General features: G+C 48.2%; 1 protein-coding gene across 2 annotated transcripts in view; it reads right to left on the bottom strand.

Moving 5' to 3' along the window:
* Nucleotides 1-16,998, bottom strand: part of WWC1 (WW and C2 domain containing 1) — a 147,759-nt gene that overhangs the window by 38,148 nt on the left and 92,613 nt on the right. For both annotated transcript variants that reach the window (XM_084761244.1, XM_084761245.1), the window contains exons 6-9: nucleotides 12,515-12,644; nucleotides 10,482-10,628; nucleotides 9,512-9,585; nucleotides 4,691-4,933 (exon numbers count right to left, since the gene is read on the bottom strand). In XM_084761244.1, the coding sequence (XP_084617370.1) occupies nucleotides 4,691-4,933; nucleotides 9,512-9,585; nucleotides 10,482-10,628; nucleotides 12,515-12,644 (594 nt within the window). The remainder of the gene's footprint in view (nucleotides 1-4,690; nucleotides 4,934-9,511; nucleotides 9,586-10,481; nucleotides 10,629-12,514; nucleotides 12,645-16,998) is intronic.

The raw sequence follows: 16,998 nt of genomic DNA, 5'->3' as shown, positions 1-16,998 counted from the left end.
AGAGAGAGAGAGAGACAGAGAGAGACAGAGAGAGACAGAGACAGAGACAGAGACAGAGACAGAGACAGAGACAGAGAGACACAGAGACAGGAAGCAGGAATATAGAGGCCCAGTAGCGAATGTGGAGAGGGATCGGAATCCAGGAACTGCACATTTTTTGGTACCTTCCCCACCATTGCTGTGGCGTCTCTCCTCAGACCCCTCTTAGGGTACACATGGATTCTTGCCCCTGTGCAATCACCCCAAGGACTTTGCCTCTCAGGACCTCTGTGTGGCCCCATCAGTGGAAGGTTGGAGAGTCTAGGCGCCCTAGACTGGCGTGTGGACCTGCTGCTCCATCAGAGCTCCTGGAACTTGGAAATATGGAGTTGAAAGCAATATTGAAAGGTCTTCCGAGTGGGCAGCTACCTAACATGAGTAAAGGCCTGAATCACAATTATGGAGGCTTCTAATTCCAGCTCTGTCACTGGGTGTCAAGTGAACCTCGGTTTTCTCATCTGTAAAACAGGGGCTACTCTCAAGGTATTAGACAGAATATAGGGGCTGGCACTTACAGGACACCTTAGGGGTGCCTAAAGGGACCTCTAGTTCTCGCTTCAGGAAAGGAAAACTTTCATGGCAGTGAAACATCTCAATTTACAACCTGCTCCAGTGCCTGCTTGCAGACTTCCGGTACTCAGTGCCTTTGCCTTCTTTTGTCTCTATGAGGCAAATGAGGCCTGTATTGGTCAATGGTTTGCTAAGGGTTAGCATGTATAAGGTGGCTCTTTCGACCCGGCAAGAATCAAGTATGACTATGATCACTCGGTTCTCTCTAGCTTCTGCCTGAGAAGATGACGGGCAGCCAAAGGCTCCCAGGGACAGTCACTGGGTCTAATTGCAGAGGAGAGTCCAGGTAGTGGCACTGGTGTCCAGCCAGGACTTTCCCAGGCTATCCACCAATTTATACATCCAACAAACACTGAAGCCACAAGACATATACACAGAACCCTTATCCCCAAAGAGTACAGTTCCAGAAAAATCAGCAGAGTGCCTTTGGACAAGTGCTTCTGAGGGTTTTTGAACAATTATTTAAGGTCTACCGTTATCCTTCTTATACTAAATTGGTGATGGGTCAGAGCTGGCCAGCCATTCCTGGGTAGACTCCAGATGTCCCTGTTAGTAATTGTGGTCAGGTGCTTGGCCAGAAAAGACTGGGCCAGTTAGTAACCAAGGGACTCTTTGAGGCCCTGAGGGGCTGGGCAGACGCTGAACAACCACCAGACACTGGTAAAACCGCAGCTTACTCAGTTGCTAGGATGCTACCGCGAGCCGGAGGCTTTACAGGTCCAGGGCTGTAGGGCTGTGTATGCCCAGAGCACACACAGGCACCTGGCAATTCCCAGACTGCTTCTCCTGAGGCACAGGCATGTTTCCCTGCTTTCCAAACCAGGCTTGTAGCTGGCATTGCTGGGAAAATGAATCCCCTTGCTTATTCCTGCTCCTGAACAATTGCACACATCTGAAAATCACTGTGTGGGTCCATGGGTGCATATCTGCTGGTACAAATATTATTAAATCATAAAAAAAGAATGAAATACTGTCATTTGGAGTAAGATAGATGGGTCTGGAAGATGTCGTGTTAAGTGAATTAAACCGGGTACAGATAAACATTTCATATTCTCATTTTAGAAGCTACAAAAATCAATCTCACAGGAGCAGGGCATAACTGGTCACTGGGAAGGCTAGAGGGAGGTCGGTTAATGAGTCCCGAAAAACATTCACATGGGGGAAATTAGTTCTGGTGTTCTTTCTTTATTGCAGTTGGACCAACTTATAGTGTATTTCAAAACAGCACGCAGAATCTGAAAGCTCCTAATACAGAAATGATAAATGTTGACAGCAGAAATGCCAATTATCCTTGTGTCATCATTATTCAAGGTGGACATATGCTGAAATATCATCCTGCTTTGTAAATATTTATGGGCACTGTTTATGTTAATATAAAAAAAATGAAGATGAAGAATCACTAGCTTCAATTCTGCTCTCTTTAAGGGGGAGGTGGGGTGGGTCTTTGCTCAAAGTCGGCTATGGACAAAATGAAAATAATCAGAAGAGGCTTGCAAGTCATTGGAAAAGCACTCTCCCGGCACCCTCCTCCCTGCGCTCTCTCTCTCTCTCTCTCTCTCTCTCTCTCTCTCTCTCTCTCTCTCTCTCTCTCTCTCTCTCACACACACACACACACACACATGCACACTCCTTCACTTTCTCCTGCTTTAGACAATCTATTTCCAATGGTGATGGAGGCTGGAAGGTCTGAGGTCAAGTCTCCAGCAGATTTGGTTGCTGTGGAAGAGTCCCTTGGTGGTCACCATGGTTTGAATGAGAATGCCCCCCATAACCTCATCTATTTCCCAACTGGTGGAGCTGTCTGGGGACATTTAGGAGGTGTGGCCTTGCTGGAGGAAGTGTGTCACTGGGGCCAGGATTTGAGAGCTTCAGGCTTTGCCTTATGTGTGGTTTGCTCTTCCTACTCTCTGATTGTGTTTCAAGACATGAGCTCCCAGCTCGCTGCTCCATCCACTTGTTGCCAGGCTCCCCTGCCAGGACTACCGGTAACCCTCCCGAACAGTAATCCGAAATAAACTTTCTTCTTCTATCAGTTGTCTTGGTCACACTGTTTTCTCACAGCAACAGAAAAAGTAATCAACATGCTGATTCACTGACAGCAGCCTTCTCATTTTGATTTCATGTAATAGTCATCTTAACTTTTTAAAAAAAGATTTATTTTATATATATTTACAGTGCTCTGCCTGTATGTACACTTGCACACCAGAAGAGGGAACCAGAGCTCATGATAGATAGTTATAAGCCACCATGTGGTTGCTGGGAATTGAACTCAGGACTTCTGGAAGAGCAGATGGTGCTCTTAACTGCTGAGCCATCTCTCCAAACCCTCATCCTAACTTTTGAACCCTCCAGATTGCCACACATACAGATGCCATGCTACAGGACAGCCTTTAAAGAATGGATGATGGCCAAAATGGATAGATGAATGGATAGATGGATGGATGGATGGATGGATTGATGGATGGAGGGAGGGAGGGAGAATGTCTGGGGGGGCTGAAAGATCTCCTTCAGACACAGTTTTCTACTTTGTAACATGGAATTAGGGGTCACAAGGAGCACCAAAAGAAATACACAGAGTCTGAAGCAGGCCCGAGGCAGACAGCGTAACGTTGTGGCTTGCTGCTTAAGTCAAGGTCAAAGATGAAGCTGGCTCACAGTTTTCTTTACAGTTTACATTAATCGTCAGTATTTGAAAGTTAAAAACCCAAGTGATAAGCTTTTGAAGTTCCACTGTGGTACACAGCTCAGTTGTAGAGCACTTACTTGCCTGGCATGTGTGAGGCCCTGGGTTGTATCCCTAGCACTGCAGCAAAGAAATACAAGGACCATGGACAGCACAAAGCCCGTTCTCCTGCTTGCAGGATCTAGGAGATGGCCCCCACTTTAGACAAGTACGATCGGTCTACAGTTAGGTGGGCCTCAAGCATTCCCGTTTGCAACCCCAATACATACCACTGGTCCTCACACTTCGACCCCCAGGATGTGCTCAAATCTGTTTGGTAGGTCATAAAGAAGAAAAAGAAATGGCCGTATATCCTTGATATGGTTCCAGAAAGCCCATGTATACCAGTGCATTTAGATGTTGAAGACTGCACACAAATAAAATAGTACCTGTATATTGCATATACATGTTATCCTATAACATACATGTTATTTATTATTGGTGGTGGTAGTGTGTGTGTGTGTGTGTGTGTGTGTGTGTGTGTGTGTGTGTGTGTGTGTGTACATGTGCCCAATTTTTCCTCTTCTCCCACCATGTAGGTCCTGGGGATTAAACTCAATTTGTCTGACTTGGTGGCAAGCACCTTTACCTACTGAGTGATCACATCTGCCCTCCTGAATGTTCTAAGTCATCTCTATACATTGTACGCCAATCTAATGTAAGTGCTATAAACTTAGTTGTTAGAGTAATGCACTGAATATTTGTAATATTAATTTTTCAATCTACTCATCAAACATTTCCAATCTGTGACTGGTTTCAGGAATATGGAACCCATTTGTACCAAGGGCTGACTATAACAGAAGAGAGGAAGTATCAGAAGACCGAACACAACACACACACACACACACACACACACACACACACACACACACACACACACACACACACACAGTGATCTTCAAATGTATGTGTTTGGGAGCAGGAATAAGCTTTCCCCAGTGATGCTGGAACAAGCCTAGCTTGAAAAGCAGAAATGCTCACTGTGTGAAACCTGTTAGTGTCCATTCACATAAGAGACCAAGGGTCACCATTACAACACTGGAAAATTGCTACCCCAGGTGATAAGAGTACTGCAAGGCTTACTTCAAGGATCAGAGACCCTTCTGAGAGCCTGCACTGGCCCACATTCTTGGTACGGTGCTTCCCGTGTGAAGTTCCAGGGCCCTGGTGCACAGGGATGTAAGTCATCTTTTCTGATGTGCCACTCTGGAACACTGTGACATCTCTAACTGAGGTGCTCACTGGCTATGCACTCACGGTGATCCCTCACTCCTGGCTTCTGCTGGGCTGACACGTCAGATTGGCATGTTCTCCCTCTTCCCTGGACCCACGGGATACGTCTCCTCACCCTAGACCTACCTCTCGGTCAGCGCCTTGCTCTGCGTGTCCCGGGCTGCCTGAAGGTCCTTCTCCAGTCTCCTCCGGGCCATCTCTAGCTGCTCCACCTCTCCCTGGGTCCATTTCCGGGGGCTGATAAAGCGCATCTCCTTCAGCAGTTCCTCCTTCTCGTTGATGAGGATCAGTCGGTCCCTCTCTGAGTCTAGCACTCCAGGCCAGGCCTCACTGTCAAGTTTGGCCAGCTGGATCTTGAGGTTGGCGATCCTGGGAGTTGAGAAGGTATGATAGATGAAAAATGGCATGGTAGGAACCGGGGAAACAGGTGCTTTTTCTAAAGACAGGAAGTACCAGGATACAGGACATCCTCAGAGGAGACTTTACCAGTTACTGCCTTCCCTCTGATCAGGTCCCAGCCTGGTACAGTCGAGACTGGACACCAGGGTGGGCAAACAGCTTCTGACCATGAGCTCTAGGACCCTGGGTGAGGTGCTCACATATCTGAAGGCAAGTAGAAGATCTCCTTCCTGGGGTGTGATGGCAGCACAGTACTGGACCATAGTAAGCCCTCAGGAAAGGTTTCTATGCTACTGCTATCACTGGTTGGACCACGTACTGGTTATGTAACATTGGGGAAATGCCCCGAGCCTCAGAGAGAGGAGAAGCAACTCCTTATCCTACAGAATTGGTATGAAAGCCAGTGATGATGTAATGAAGAGTGGGTGGACAATTGGTACCGAATAACTGGCCGGGGAATCACTGGGCGGAAGTTACCCGTGCGCTTCCTGTTCTGAGGGTGGTAGTGGCACTGTGAGAACTGTCACGAACTTTAAGTTCAGAGACCTGGAGTTAGGAGTTTTGGCCTTGACTTTTATGATGAAAAGAGTCACTTATTGGAAAAAGGGTCATTTGATGGGGGATGGGGACATTTAGGGGGCTTCTATGGTGTAACTTTTACAGAAGCAAGATTTTGGGTTTGATTCCCAGCAGCAGCAGCAACAACAAAATTCATTTTGGTATTGCAGCTTCTAGCACAATGCCTGGTCTGTTGCAGGCATTTATCGAGTATTAAGGAAAGCAGTCGGCAGCCCCGAATTTTACTTTCCTAAAACCTAGTATCCTCATCTGTGCAGGGGCCATGCTAATAGTCTCTGTATCATTCCGCGTGTAGTATATGTGCTGCCGAAGCGAGCACCAGCATCCTCATCTGTAAGGTGGGGATAATGACAGTAACCTGAGACAGCCCGTGAGCGCCACGTGAGGAGTGTGCAAAAAGAACCCTGTATATTGCCAAGGGTTCTATAGACACTGGCTATTATTCTCACGTCACTTAAAGAGGTTTGCTGTAAACCTCCAAAAGCAACTGTGGCACTATCTTTTAGGATCTGACCTCTGCAGAGTGCTCTGGGCTCTTTGTGCCCCAGGGTTACTACATCCCTAAGAAGCAGACACAAAAGACTTATTGATCTCACTGGACAGGTACTCTATGGCTCCCTCAAGGAAAAAAAAATCATCACACATGGCCAGTCCTCGTGAGACCAGATCTACATGAAATGTGGCCACACTTCCTTTACCAAAGTGCTGTGACACGTAGTGAAAGCTCCATACAGACAAGCTCCACATAGACCTAGGTGATCCCGTCTAGCTCTCTCTCCAACGAGGGGTTCCTAGCAAGAATTCCGAGCCCATTATTTCATATCCGTGGACACAGCAAGCGAGGAATACGTTTGTGGCTGCCGATCGCCAGTGCTTAAAGAGTGATACGATAAGCTCTCGGGGAACTCAACTACAATCAGACACTGAGGAGTGGCTGACATCTTCCTCGGTGTACTTCCCAGGGTGCCTCTCCTGTGCCACTGTATTTTAAACCTTCGGTCATCCAGCCTTGGGAGAATCTAGCCTCTCCCTCAGACACGCATAGGGGACAAAGCCTGACGATTCCCATGAACTATTGCTACATCTCTTTCCATCCTTTGAGACCTGCGCCCTCTGCTTTCTCACCTCATAAGGTGGTGTCTTTTCTACCGACTCTAGCTTTGGGTTGTAATGAGACATTTAAAGGCTCAATCCCAGGGGGGCACATTGCACTCCTTCAGTCACGGCTACAGGTTGGAAGCGATCAGAGAGGTTCAAGGACAAGGGGCACAAACACAAATGCTGCTGTCTTGCTGGGCCCTGAGGGACAGGTCTTTTTTTTTTTTTTTCTCACCTTGCCATTATTCAACTCCTTTGTTGCTATTACTGCAGCTTGTCCTGAGGAAATGACACGCCCTCAGGCCACTTGGCGAGCTGACCTCAGTCCCCATCCCAGCATGACCCCCCCATCATCCACGCCTGGACCTTCTAAGAGCTGTAATTCCCCTATCTTCTACTGGCCCAGCAACAATGACAGGTCATTCATAACTGTCTGACTCTCAGACCCAGTGTTTATCAAAACCATTGCGAACACTACTTGGGAGGCTGTGGCAGGAGGAGGATGATTTTGAGACCAGCCTGGGATCCATAGCAAGGCCTTGTCTCAAAAGCTTAAAAGACAAACACATATTACGCCCCTTCAAACAAACAAACAAACAAACAAACAAACAAACACAAAAGCACTAACTAAGGCACCTGCCTTTTGGTGGAAAGAAAAGTAGCCTTTCCGCTGAGGTTGGAAACCTGAGAGTATGTGGGCTTAGACCCAACCTGAGAGTGTGTGGGCTTAGGTCTGCTGGAGCTCCCTCTTGCTGTTCTGATAGGAAAGCCTGCCTGAGGATGATGACAACACAACAGCAAGCAGGGAAGAGAGGATGAGACTACATTTAAGCTGTTCTATCTGAACGCCATATCTAGTAGAGCTTAAAGCCAACAACCCCTGCAGGGGGAGGCATGGGTTAGACTGCTAAATTCCTTTTTCCTTCAATTCCTTTGGTTTCCATGCGATTTCTGACACTACTGCAAAGAGCCGGGCTGCTCATTGGGAACTGTCAGAGCTACCGGCTGGGGACCACGACATTGTAGCTGGCCCCACTGAGAAGCTTCATAGACCTGCAACTTGGTATAGAAAGTAATGGATGTCACTAAGTTTAGTCATCTCCAAAATACCCAGTCAGTTCTTTCCCAGTAAGACCTGTGCAGGATGCAGAAACAGTATCAGGAGCTCAAAGCCAGAACAATCAGGGTTTAATTTTTAACTGCACCACTAGAGAAAGTCAAGGACCATCCCAGGTCAAATTTCTCTCCCCTCTAACAGACAGATGATAAGATATTAGCTCCGCTGTAAGCTTTTTTTTTTTTTTTTTAAATTAAAGATAGTATATTATTTAGTGTATTTGTTCAGGTGTGTAGGTGTGCACGCCATGCTACATGTTTGTGGAGGCCAGAGATTAAGTTGCTGGAGTCAGCTCTCTCCATGTGGATCCCCAGGATCAAACCCAGGTGATCAGACTTCTCAGGCAGCAACTGCCCTTACCCACTGAACCATCTCACCCACTCTGCTGTACGTTCTTAAGATTAGATAAGCCCGCAAGCCGAGCAGGTATTTTTAGTTCAATAAACAATCTGTTGACACTTCTCCAGAACTGCTCTAGAAACAACAGCTTTATTACCACCACATCACAGTGGTGGTAGAACCCAACTGCTGAAGGGTCTACCCAGCCGCGCAGAACATCTCAAGTCCCTGGAGTCCACGCTGTGGAAAAGCACAAGCTACGGAAGCAGCAGGTGCTACTTCAGGATTTTAAGATTCATTTCATAATTAAGTTTATTTATGTTCAGAAAAAAAAACATCTGTGGGGCTGGTGAGGCGGCTCAGCAAGTAAAGGCGCTCGGCGCTCAGCACTCGGCGCTCAGCGCTCGGCGCTCGGTGCCATGCATTCTGTCATCAGCACCCATGTAAGTGTGGAAGGAGAAGACAGACTTCACAAAGTTGCCTTCTGACATGTGCACAGTGACACACGTGCCTCCCCACACTGTCCCATCACACATGCCATATACACATAACAACAATAAAGCAGGCCAAAGTCTTAGCTCAGTAGTAGAGTATTAAGCACCTAGCATGTGCAAGGCCCTAGATTCAACCCCCAGGTGCCCATCCTCATCTCAGAAGCTTAATGAGCCTTCTTGAACTGCAGAGCCATCCGTTCAAGGCCAGGCAGCCTGGATAACATGGAGAAACCCTGTCTGAAACAGACAACAACACACCTAGAGAAATAACTAGTGACACAGCTGTTGCACTTGCGTGGCACAGATACAGCCGTGGGTTCGATCTCCAGTATGACCATTACAAAAAGACCATCACAAATAACCCTTTCTCAGTGACGTGAGAAATGTCCGCAGTCTTCCTCAGCTTGCTGCTGAGCCAAGTCAAACAAACTTATTGCTCCTTCAAACCGAACTGATTCCAAGAACACCAGAAAGTGTTGACTATAGAAACCAAGACAGGTAAATAGAAAAATGACTAGGCCTTGAGGTTAAACAGATTTGGGTACAAACATAGGTCAACTGTTCTACTACAGTGTCCTGGGTCAGCCATTTCCTCTCTGAATTCAGGAGGATTAACATATAAAGATGATTATATCTACCTTTATAATCTATGTGAGGATTACATAAGAGGAGAGTAAGACCATTGGGTAGTGGTCGTACACGCCTTTAATCCCAGCACTGGGGAGGCAGAGGCAGGTGGATCTGTGTGAGGCCAGTTTGGCCTACAGAGCTCATTCTAGGACAGGGCTACAAAGAGATACCTTGACTTACGAAACAAAACTCCAAACCAAACCAAAACAAAAAAATCCCAAACAAGAAGAGTGTTCACAAGGGCCCCACCATGGGAGTTATGATTAAGAGCCTTCCACATCTGTAAATTACCTTCTTTTAGCCTCTTCATACCGAAGGCGCAGTCTGACCTTCTCAGCCAACTGATTGTTGCTGTTGGTGCTGAACTAGAGGACGAGATGAGAATAAAAGGCTGGAAATTACACGGTCTGCAGTCAGGCCAGTGATGGGCTCGTGGGAGACTTGACGGTATAAGTGGGGGCAGAGGCAAGAAGAGTCCCCAGTCACTGGGCTGGCTGTGTGGACCATGGGGAAGATGGCTAAACAAAAATACTTTTTTTCCTTCGGACCATAAGAACAGTCTTAAATTCATACACTTAAGGACTTTGGGAAAAGAACCCGAAGGCCCCCCGCCCCCCAATACTGTAATCTTACAGCTGGGAAAGGGCTGAGGGCTAATAACAGAAGCAATGAGGCCTGTAGGCAAACAGGTAGGAGACGAGCCACAGAGTCAGCCAGGGAGAGCATTTAGCTGACAGAAGCTAGGAGGCAGCCTCCCCCAGTGTTCAGGGCTCCAGGAGAGCTAAGGCTCCCTGAAGGTCACACTCACTGAGGCCTGGTCATACATGGCTACTTTCATGACTGGCAGCATTTTCACTACCCACAACTGGGACTTGGCCGAACCTTGGCACCAAGAGGCAGCAGCTGTCTGAAAGCTGCAAGTATTGTGTGGGGAATCATGAGAGAAATATACTCTGCTTTCCAGCTGGTCAAAGAAAACCAGAACGGAGCTACAAAACAGTAAGAAATGAGAAGAAGATGCTTCAGGCATTAAAAACACATTGTGTGCAGGGCCTCTAGGCATAAGCTCTTGGCCAGGCAGTACGTAGGACTGTGGGATCCCCAACACTACCCTTTCCTCACATCATCATGTCACATCTTCTGGGGCCAGCTGTGCTCCCCAGGGCCAAGTCAGCAGCCACAGGCCAGCTCCTCAGGCAATCAAGGATTGGTAGTTAACCCTACTACAGCAGCCCCCAGATGCCACCCCCTGCCGACTCACACTCCCAGAGATGTCTGTCTGCGAGCTCACATCCAGGAACTGCTTCGGCATCGGGAAGCCCGAACTCTCCAGAGAACTGCTGCTGGACCATAGGTCAGAGTGTGACCCTCTGTCTGTCCGGAAGCCGTCCTTCAGCATGGCGAGGCTCTGCAGTACAGGGGGGGTGGGGGTGGGGAAGAGTGAATGGTGTGACTCATTGGCAGTGCCTTCCTTGGGGTGCGGAAAAGGACATCAGGTCCCCTGGGACTGGGGACATGGATGGTTGTGAGCCATCATGTGAGTGTTGGGAATTGAACCCGCATCCTCTAGAAAAACAGTTAGTGCTCTAAACAGCTGAGCCATCCACCTCTCCAGTGCCCTGAGGTGGAGCTTTTGCTGTTTCTTTCTCACTGTGTGAGCTGAGCTAGCTGTCATCTACCTATGCGCCTGTAAAATGGGAAAATTCAGGCCTTACTATGCTGGCTAGTTTTAAGTCAACTTGACTCAAGCTAGTGTCATCTGAGAGGGGGAACATCAATTGAGAATTGCTCCAGAAGGTAAGCCTGCAGGGCATTTTCTTAATTGGTGATTGACAGTTCAGCCCATTGAGACGGGGTGCCACTCCTGGGCATGTGGTCCTGGTTCTATAAGAAAGCAGGCTGAGCATGCCATGAGGAACACGCCAGTAAGCAGCGCTCCTCTGTGGCCTCTGCATTAGCTCCTGTCTCCAGGTTCCTGCTTGTTGGAAGGAAGGAGCTCCAGCTTCCTTCAGTGGTGGGCTAGATATGTTAGTGTAAGCAAAAGAGACCCTTTCCTCATCAACTTGCTGTTGGCAATGTTTCATCATAGCAATTTCAACCCTAACAAGACAATTACTTTACAGGCGTGTCGGGCACAGGTGCAGTCAATTAAAAGACAATGCACCGAGACACTCTGCACCTCAGCTTCGCCACAATGTTACCGCATCAAACAAGCTCACCTCCACTGCACCAATGAGAAGCCGGCAACAACAGCTGGGTTCTCTTAACGTCTAATTGCAAGCCGAACTACTGAACTACTCGTCCCTATCCATGAGTACCACAGCCCTGCTGTTTGTAAAAAGTCTCCTTCCAAAGCTAGCATGGGAATTCTGAATGCTGGACTCCTGGTGTCAGTGGAGTGATGGGAAGGCGTCTCCAGGGTTAGGTGGCTTCTGAGTGGGGGATGACATTGGGGGCCCTGGGGTGGGGAAGCAATGGGCTTGTTAATCACATGTCGCAGGTCTGATTGATGGTTCTGCTGTTTACTCCCCAAGCCAGACTGTCCTTAGCTATAGAACGCAGATAACCCGAGGCACGCATGCGAAGTGCTTAGCCCCATCCCATGTGGTGGAATTATCTCTCAGTTCAGTTCCTGGCAAAGAGAACGCAGGAGACAGACTAATGGACATTGTGATGTTCAGGTTAAATGGCTCTGTCATTTGGTCCATTAAAAAACAAGCTGGGCAGTGAAAGCTAAGAGGTGGGGACCTGGCTTCGGTAGTACAACCAGGCCAAACTTCCATTCCAGTTTTGCTGCTGGCACTGACTGTATGGCCTCAAACAAGTGACTCCGTGCTTCTGAGCCTGTGCTCTTCCTTCATTAAAGGGGGTGGGGCTGGGGTCAATCTCCTGGAGAGAGTAAGTATACCTTATTCAAAATGCCTGAGATTCTTTCTTTTAATTTTAGACTATTGGCACTACATAATAAATTATCTTAGGGATGGGGCCGAGATCTAAACAACAAAAAAAATTGATGTTTCATGTACACTTTATATTTTATGCACACAGCCAGAAAGCACCTTGAGATTTTTGATGCACCCATATTGTGTCTGTGTCTGTGTCTGTGCCCACCACACAAAGTTGGGTATAGAACTTTCCATGGTGGTATCATATTAATGCTCAAAAAGTTTGGACCAGGGAAACTCATCAGATAACGAGAGAACTCAGTTGTTTGTGTGGTATGTGAAAATAGCCGGTGTGAAGTCCTTATGCCCAAGGGGACCAGGGGCCCGCATCCCTGGGGGCTGTCATCACCTTAATCAGGTCTTGCTTCTCCTTTTCTCCACAGGTGATGGCTTTCTTGATGGCTTTGGTTTCCCTCAATACAGCCTGGGCCTCGTCCAGTTTGTAGCCACCCTGGGCATCGGACATTCTCTCGTCGATTCTAGGAAACGGGAGAGGTCAGACGCGCGAGGACATGGGGGAAAGCACAGGTGCCCTCAGAGTCTTCCTCTCTGCATCCCACACAGCCTTCTCCAGGCCATACACGTGGCAGAGAAGGTACTGGATGTTCTTGTTAGACTGAAACGTGTGTGGCTGCGGAATGCTGGAACAACACGCTTCTTAGAGTTGGGCTCTTCTGAGTATGAGCTCTTACTGAACATCTTCCCTGATCCCCTCCCGAGCCGCCCCCCGCCCGGGTCAGAGGGAGGGGGTTCCTATAACGTGTCCTCAAAAGCTGAGGAACTTCACTTGCTATGCTGCGTTGGTAACTTAGACTTTATGAAGTAGAATTTGTGGTTTAACTGTGGCACCTGGAGAACAGAGCTGAACGTGACCGAGAGAGTTGGGCAGGAGGAGATGGTGTGTCTCTTATGTCCCATATGTCACAGGCTACCCACTGATCTCCAGCACCGATTCACAAAATGTTAATAACACCCTAGGCCTGAGTTGGGACTACTTGCTGCCAGGTGTGATGACCACACCTTTAAACTCCAGCACTTGGGAGGCAGAGGTGGACAGATCTCTGTGAGTTCCAGGTCAACCAAGGCTACATAGTCTCAAAGAACCCTTTTCCCCACAAACTGCCCAAATCTATGGTCCAAGATCACCTTTGGTGGAGAATCGCCATGTCTGACTTTGTGCAGTTAGTTCTTTATGCGGGCTCTAGGTCTGGCACTCAGGTGGTGCCTGGCATGGCAAGAGCACCTCACCACCCCAGACCCCTGTCAGCCAGAAATGTGCCGAGTCACAGAACACAACAAGGGAAAGGTGAGAAGGATGAAAGACTCCCAGCTATCACACTGGTCTGCAGCGCAGCCTTGGACATGGTTCCCAAGCACACACACACCTCAGTGTTCTAAAGAAATCTGGATTATGGCATCTGCCTGGCCGTGTTCAGAGCTGTTCCCATTGTCAAGTGGGATAAAGAATTTAAATTCTATGGAGAACTAGGAAGTCGTGTGCAAAGGTAAGGGATTAAAAACCTCCATTTTAGCCAGGCATAGTGGCGCATGCCTGTAATCCCAGCACTCGGGAGGCAGAGGCAGGCGGATCGCTGTGAGTTCAAGGCCAGCCTGGTTTACAGAGTGAGTCCAGGACAGCCAAGGCTAACTCAGAGAGACCTTGTCTTGAAAAACAAACAAACAAACAAACAAACAAACAAAAAAGCCAAAAAAAAAAAACCCCTCCATCTTGGAGATTATTGGCTTGTCTGGGCCCTATGTGTAGGTTTGTTTTGATGAAAGGGACGGTTGTTTAAAGAAAAGAGCGGAGTGTCCTTCACCTCTCTCCTTTTTGAAGTGTTGAGATCAAGTCCAAGGCTGTACACATGGGGCAAGCATTGGGACCCTGAGCTATGACTTAAGACACCAGAGACGGCCGAGGGGTGGGGATCTGAAGAGGCGTAGGCTGTGGAGAAGGTTCTGAGAGCAGATACACTTCACTGCTTCACGCTTCCATCAAAGGCTGGCCTGAGGCTTCAGTGTGGGGGGGGGGGGCGGTGGAGAAAGGGAAGTGTAACAGTCAAGGGAACACCACAAACCCATTATTCCAGGATGAGAAACCCTCACAGGCATTCCTCTCTGGCTTCCTGCTACAGCCCAAACTGTCCTGGGCTAAAATTAGCCTGAGTGGGAAGTCACTTGGAAAGAAGGAAAGAGGGAAGGAGAGCAGGTTTCCACCCTGGCCTACTCCTTGGAGTAGGAAAGAGGGCAGCAGGGAGGGGTCCCCACACAGCTGCCCCCTGCAGTTACTTCGGCTTCTGTGGAGCGAAAACAAAGCCTCCATTGTGTCTCCCACTAAAAATAGCTTTGTCTATTTCTTTCGAGGACTGGGGCCTGGGCGAGCCAAGCCTGCCAGGTTGGCTAAGATCTGTCTCAGATTTAGTCTGAAAAAGTTCAGGAAGGGAGCACTGGTCCACAAAGTTCTGTGGGTAATACTCCAGAATGAGGGTAGGGTGGGAGGTGGCCCTGCCCAAAACTATCAGGGGGTTGCGGGGCGGAAGAGCTATATACTTCACCAGGTCTGAAGGCTGGGTAGAGCTCTCCCCTGCCAAAAGGGCACGAACGGCTAGCTTTGCATCGCCAGAGGGATGGACAGAGCAGTCTGTGTGCTGGGCCGCAAAGAGCTTTTACCTGCTTTCTCCAGGCCCTTAGCAACCCCAGCTCCGGAATTTGGCTGCAGAGAGCAGCTCTGAGGGGGAACGTGTGGATCAGAGCTGGAGTGAGATGGGGTGAGGGAAAACAAAGGCTCACCATTATATGCTGTGTGAAAGAATCTTTTGGGGTGGAGGGCAAAGGGAAAGAAAAGTTGTGTGTGTGTGTGTGTGTGTGTGTGTGTGTGTCTGTGTGTCTGTGTGTGTGTGTGTGTGTGTGTGTGTGTGTGTGTGTGTGTGTGTGTTGGGCGGTGGGGAGATGCGTTTTCAGATTTCCCAAGGACGCAGCTGTCCTTTCTCTCAGGCCTTTGGGGACTGACATGCGCAGCAGCCTTAGAAGCCAGGCACAGCCTCTGACGGGAGCTGGGTTCCTCCTGTCTTGTCCAGACAACTCTGGCACAGGGGCTTTGTGGAATACGAAAAGAAAGACGATGCCATGTCCTTCCTCTCCAAAGTGTTAGCCCGAGTCTTAACTCATGAGGGGGTCAAGCTGCAGGCCCAAGCCCCTATGCTTAGGTTTTGATTTTTTTTCCTCTTCATAGTCATTGAGAGGTTTCCTTCAGTATTCACATTTTTCCTTTTTGTTCGTTCTTGCCCTCCCCCTGCCCCAAGATAGGGTTTCTCTGTGTAGCCTTGGCTGTCTTAGACTCACTTTGTAGACCAGGCTGGCCTCGAACTCACAGTGATGGTATGATGGTGACATGCTGTCAGAGTCCCTCTGCAAACCCCCTAAATTACTCCTGAGGAATGAGGTTCACCATTCCCAGGCTCTGCAAACACTGGAGGCTGTGGGGTGGGAATGCTGGAGTCATCTCCCTCCAGGCCTTGAGGGGCCCTATGCTTTTTGGGTCTGGGGAGAGGGCATTCTAAGGTGGTGTCTAGAGAGGGGTGTAAACTTCAAAATCCTGGAACTCTCCAAGCACCACAATAATAATAATTGATAACAATCCAATAGTTCTGAGCGACAGACCGTGTACTGTGTGCATTAGTGGGGTTCAATTCTTGAGTATACACACACACACACACAACACACACACACACACACACACACACACACACACACACACACACACGAACAAGACAAAGGCTAGATGTCCCTCTCAGTGGCTAGAACATATTTCCAGCCCTTGGGTTCCATCCCCAGCACCAAAACAACAGATAAATAAACAATAAAAATGAAGAGTGCTGGGTCTCAGGTCGTCCGTTTATCTAGAAATGATAGCTCACGCAGGACTATAGGGGGATTCCTGGTGATAAAAGCCAGCATTCCTTAGGAACTTGTGAAACCAGCTCCCATCTGTCAGGAAGAGTCATTTCCCTTACTTCCGGCAGGAGGGACATATGGCTACTTGTGGGGTGTATCAGCGTATGAAAGCTCACGCTGCACTCCAGGCTCCCTGTTCCACATCAGGCCCCTTCTTCCTCCCAGCTGCTCATACTCCTTACAATCCACATGACTTGTCCACCCACATTCTCTAATTCTCTACCTCTAGTTATCCTCTCTATCTACTACAGTCTATCTATCCATCTATCATCTATCCAGCTGTGTACGTACGTATATGCCATATACGTATGTATGTATAGCCCTTTACCTATTAATGTATCAATCTATATATCTAGGCATTGATCTATGTGTCTATGTATGTATGTATATTCATCTACCTATTAATGTATCAATCTACATATATGTGCATTGATCTACACGTGTGTGTATGTATGCATGTATGCATGTGTGCATGTATGTATGTATGTATGTATGTATGTATCTATCTATCTATCTATCATCTGTCCTCTATCTCTGGCTATCCTCGTGCTCTCTCACCCTATTTCTTGCTATCTCCCTATCTCAACTAGTTTCTCCCACTCTCTTGCTTCTTTATCCCTAGCCGTGTCCACTCTGCTTTCCTCTCTCTGCGCTCACCTCTTCCAGATGCCTTTGGATGTTTCCCCCTTATTCACAATAAAAGCCTTCCCCTAAGAATGGAGAGGCCATGTTGGCAGTTTCTTTACTGTGCCCCCTTGTGTACATACACAAAGTCCCAAACTTTGGCTTCCAGTCCCAATTCTAATCTTGCCGCTTGGGTGGCCTTCTGCATATTACTTTTTCATCTTTGTCAGTGCCGTCATCAACAATGTGGGGGCA

Source organism: Acomys minous (assembly GCF_964271855.1).
Source record: "Acomys minous genome assembly, chromosome: 16".
Taxonomy (NCBI): domain Eukaryota; kingdom Metazoa; phylum Chordata; class Mammalia; order Rodentia; family Muridae; genus Acomys; species Acomys minous.
The sequence above is the reverse complement of the archived record's forward strand: the minus strand, read 5'-3'. Positions and strand labels throughout refer to the sequence as shown.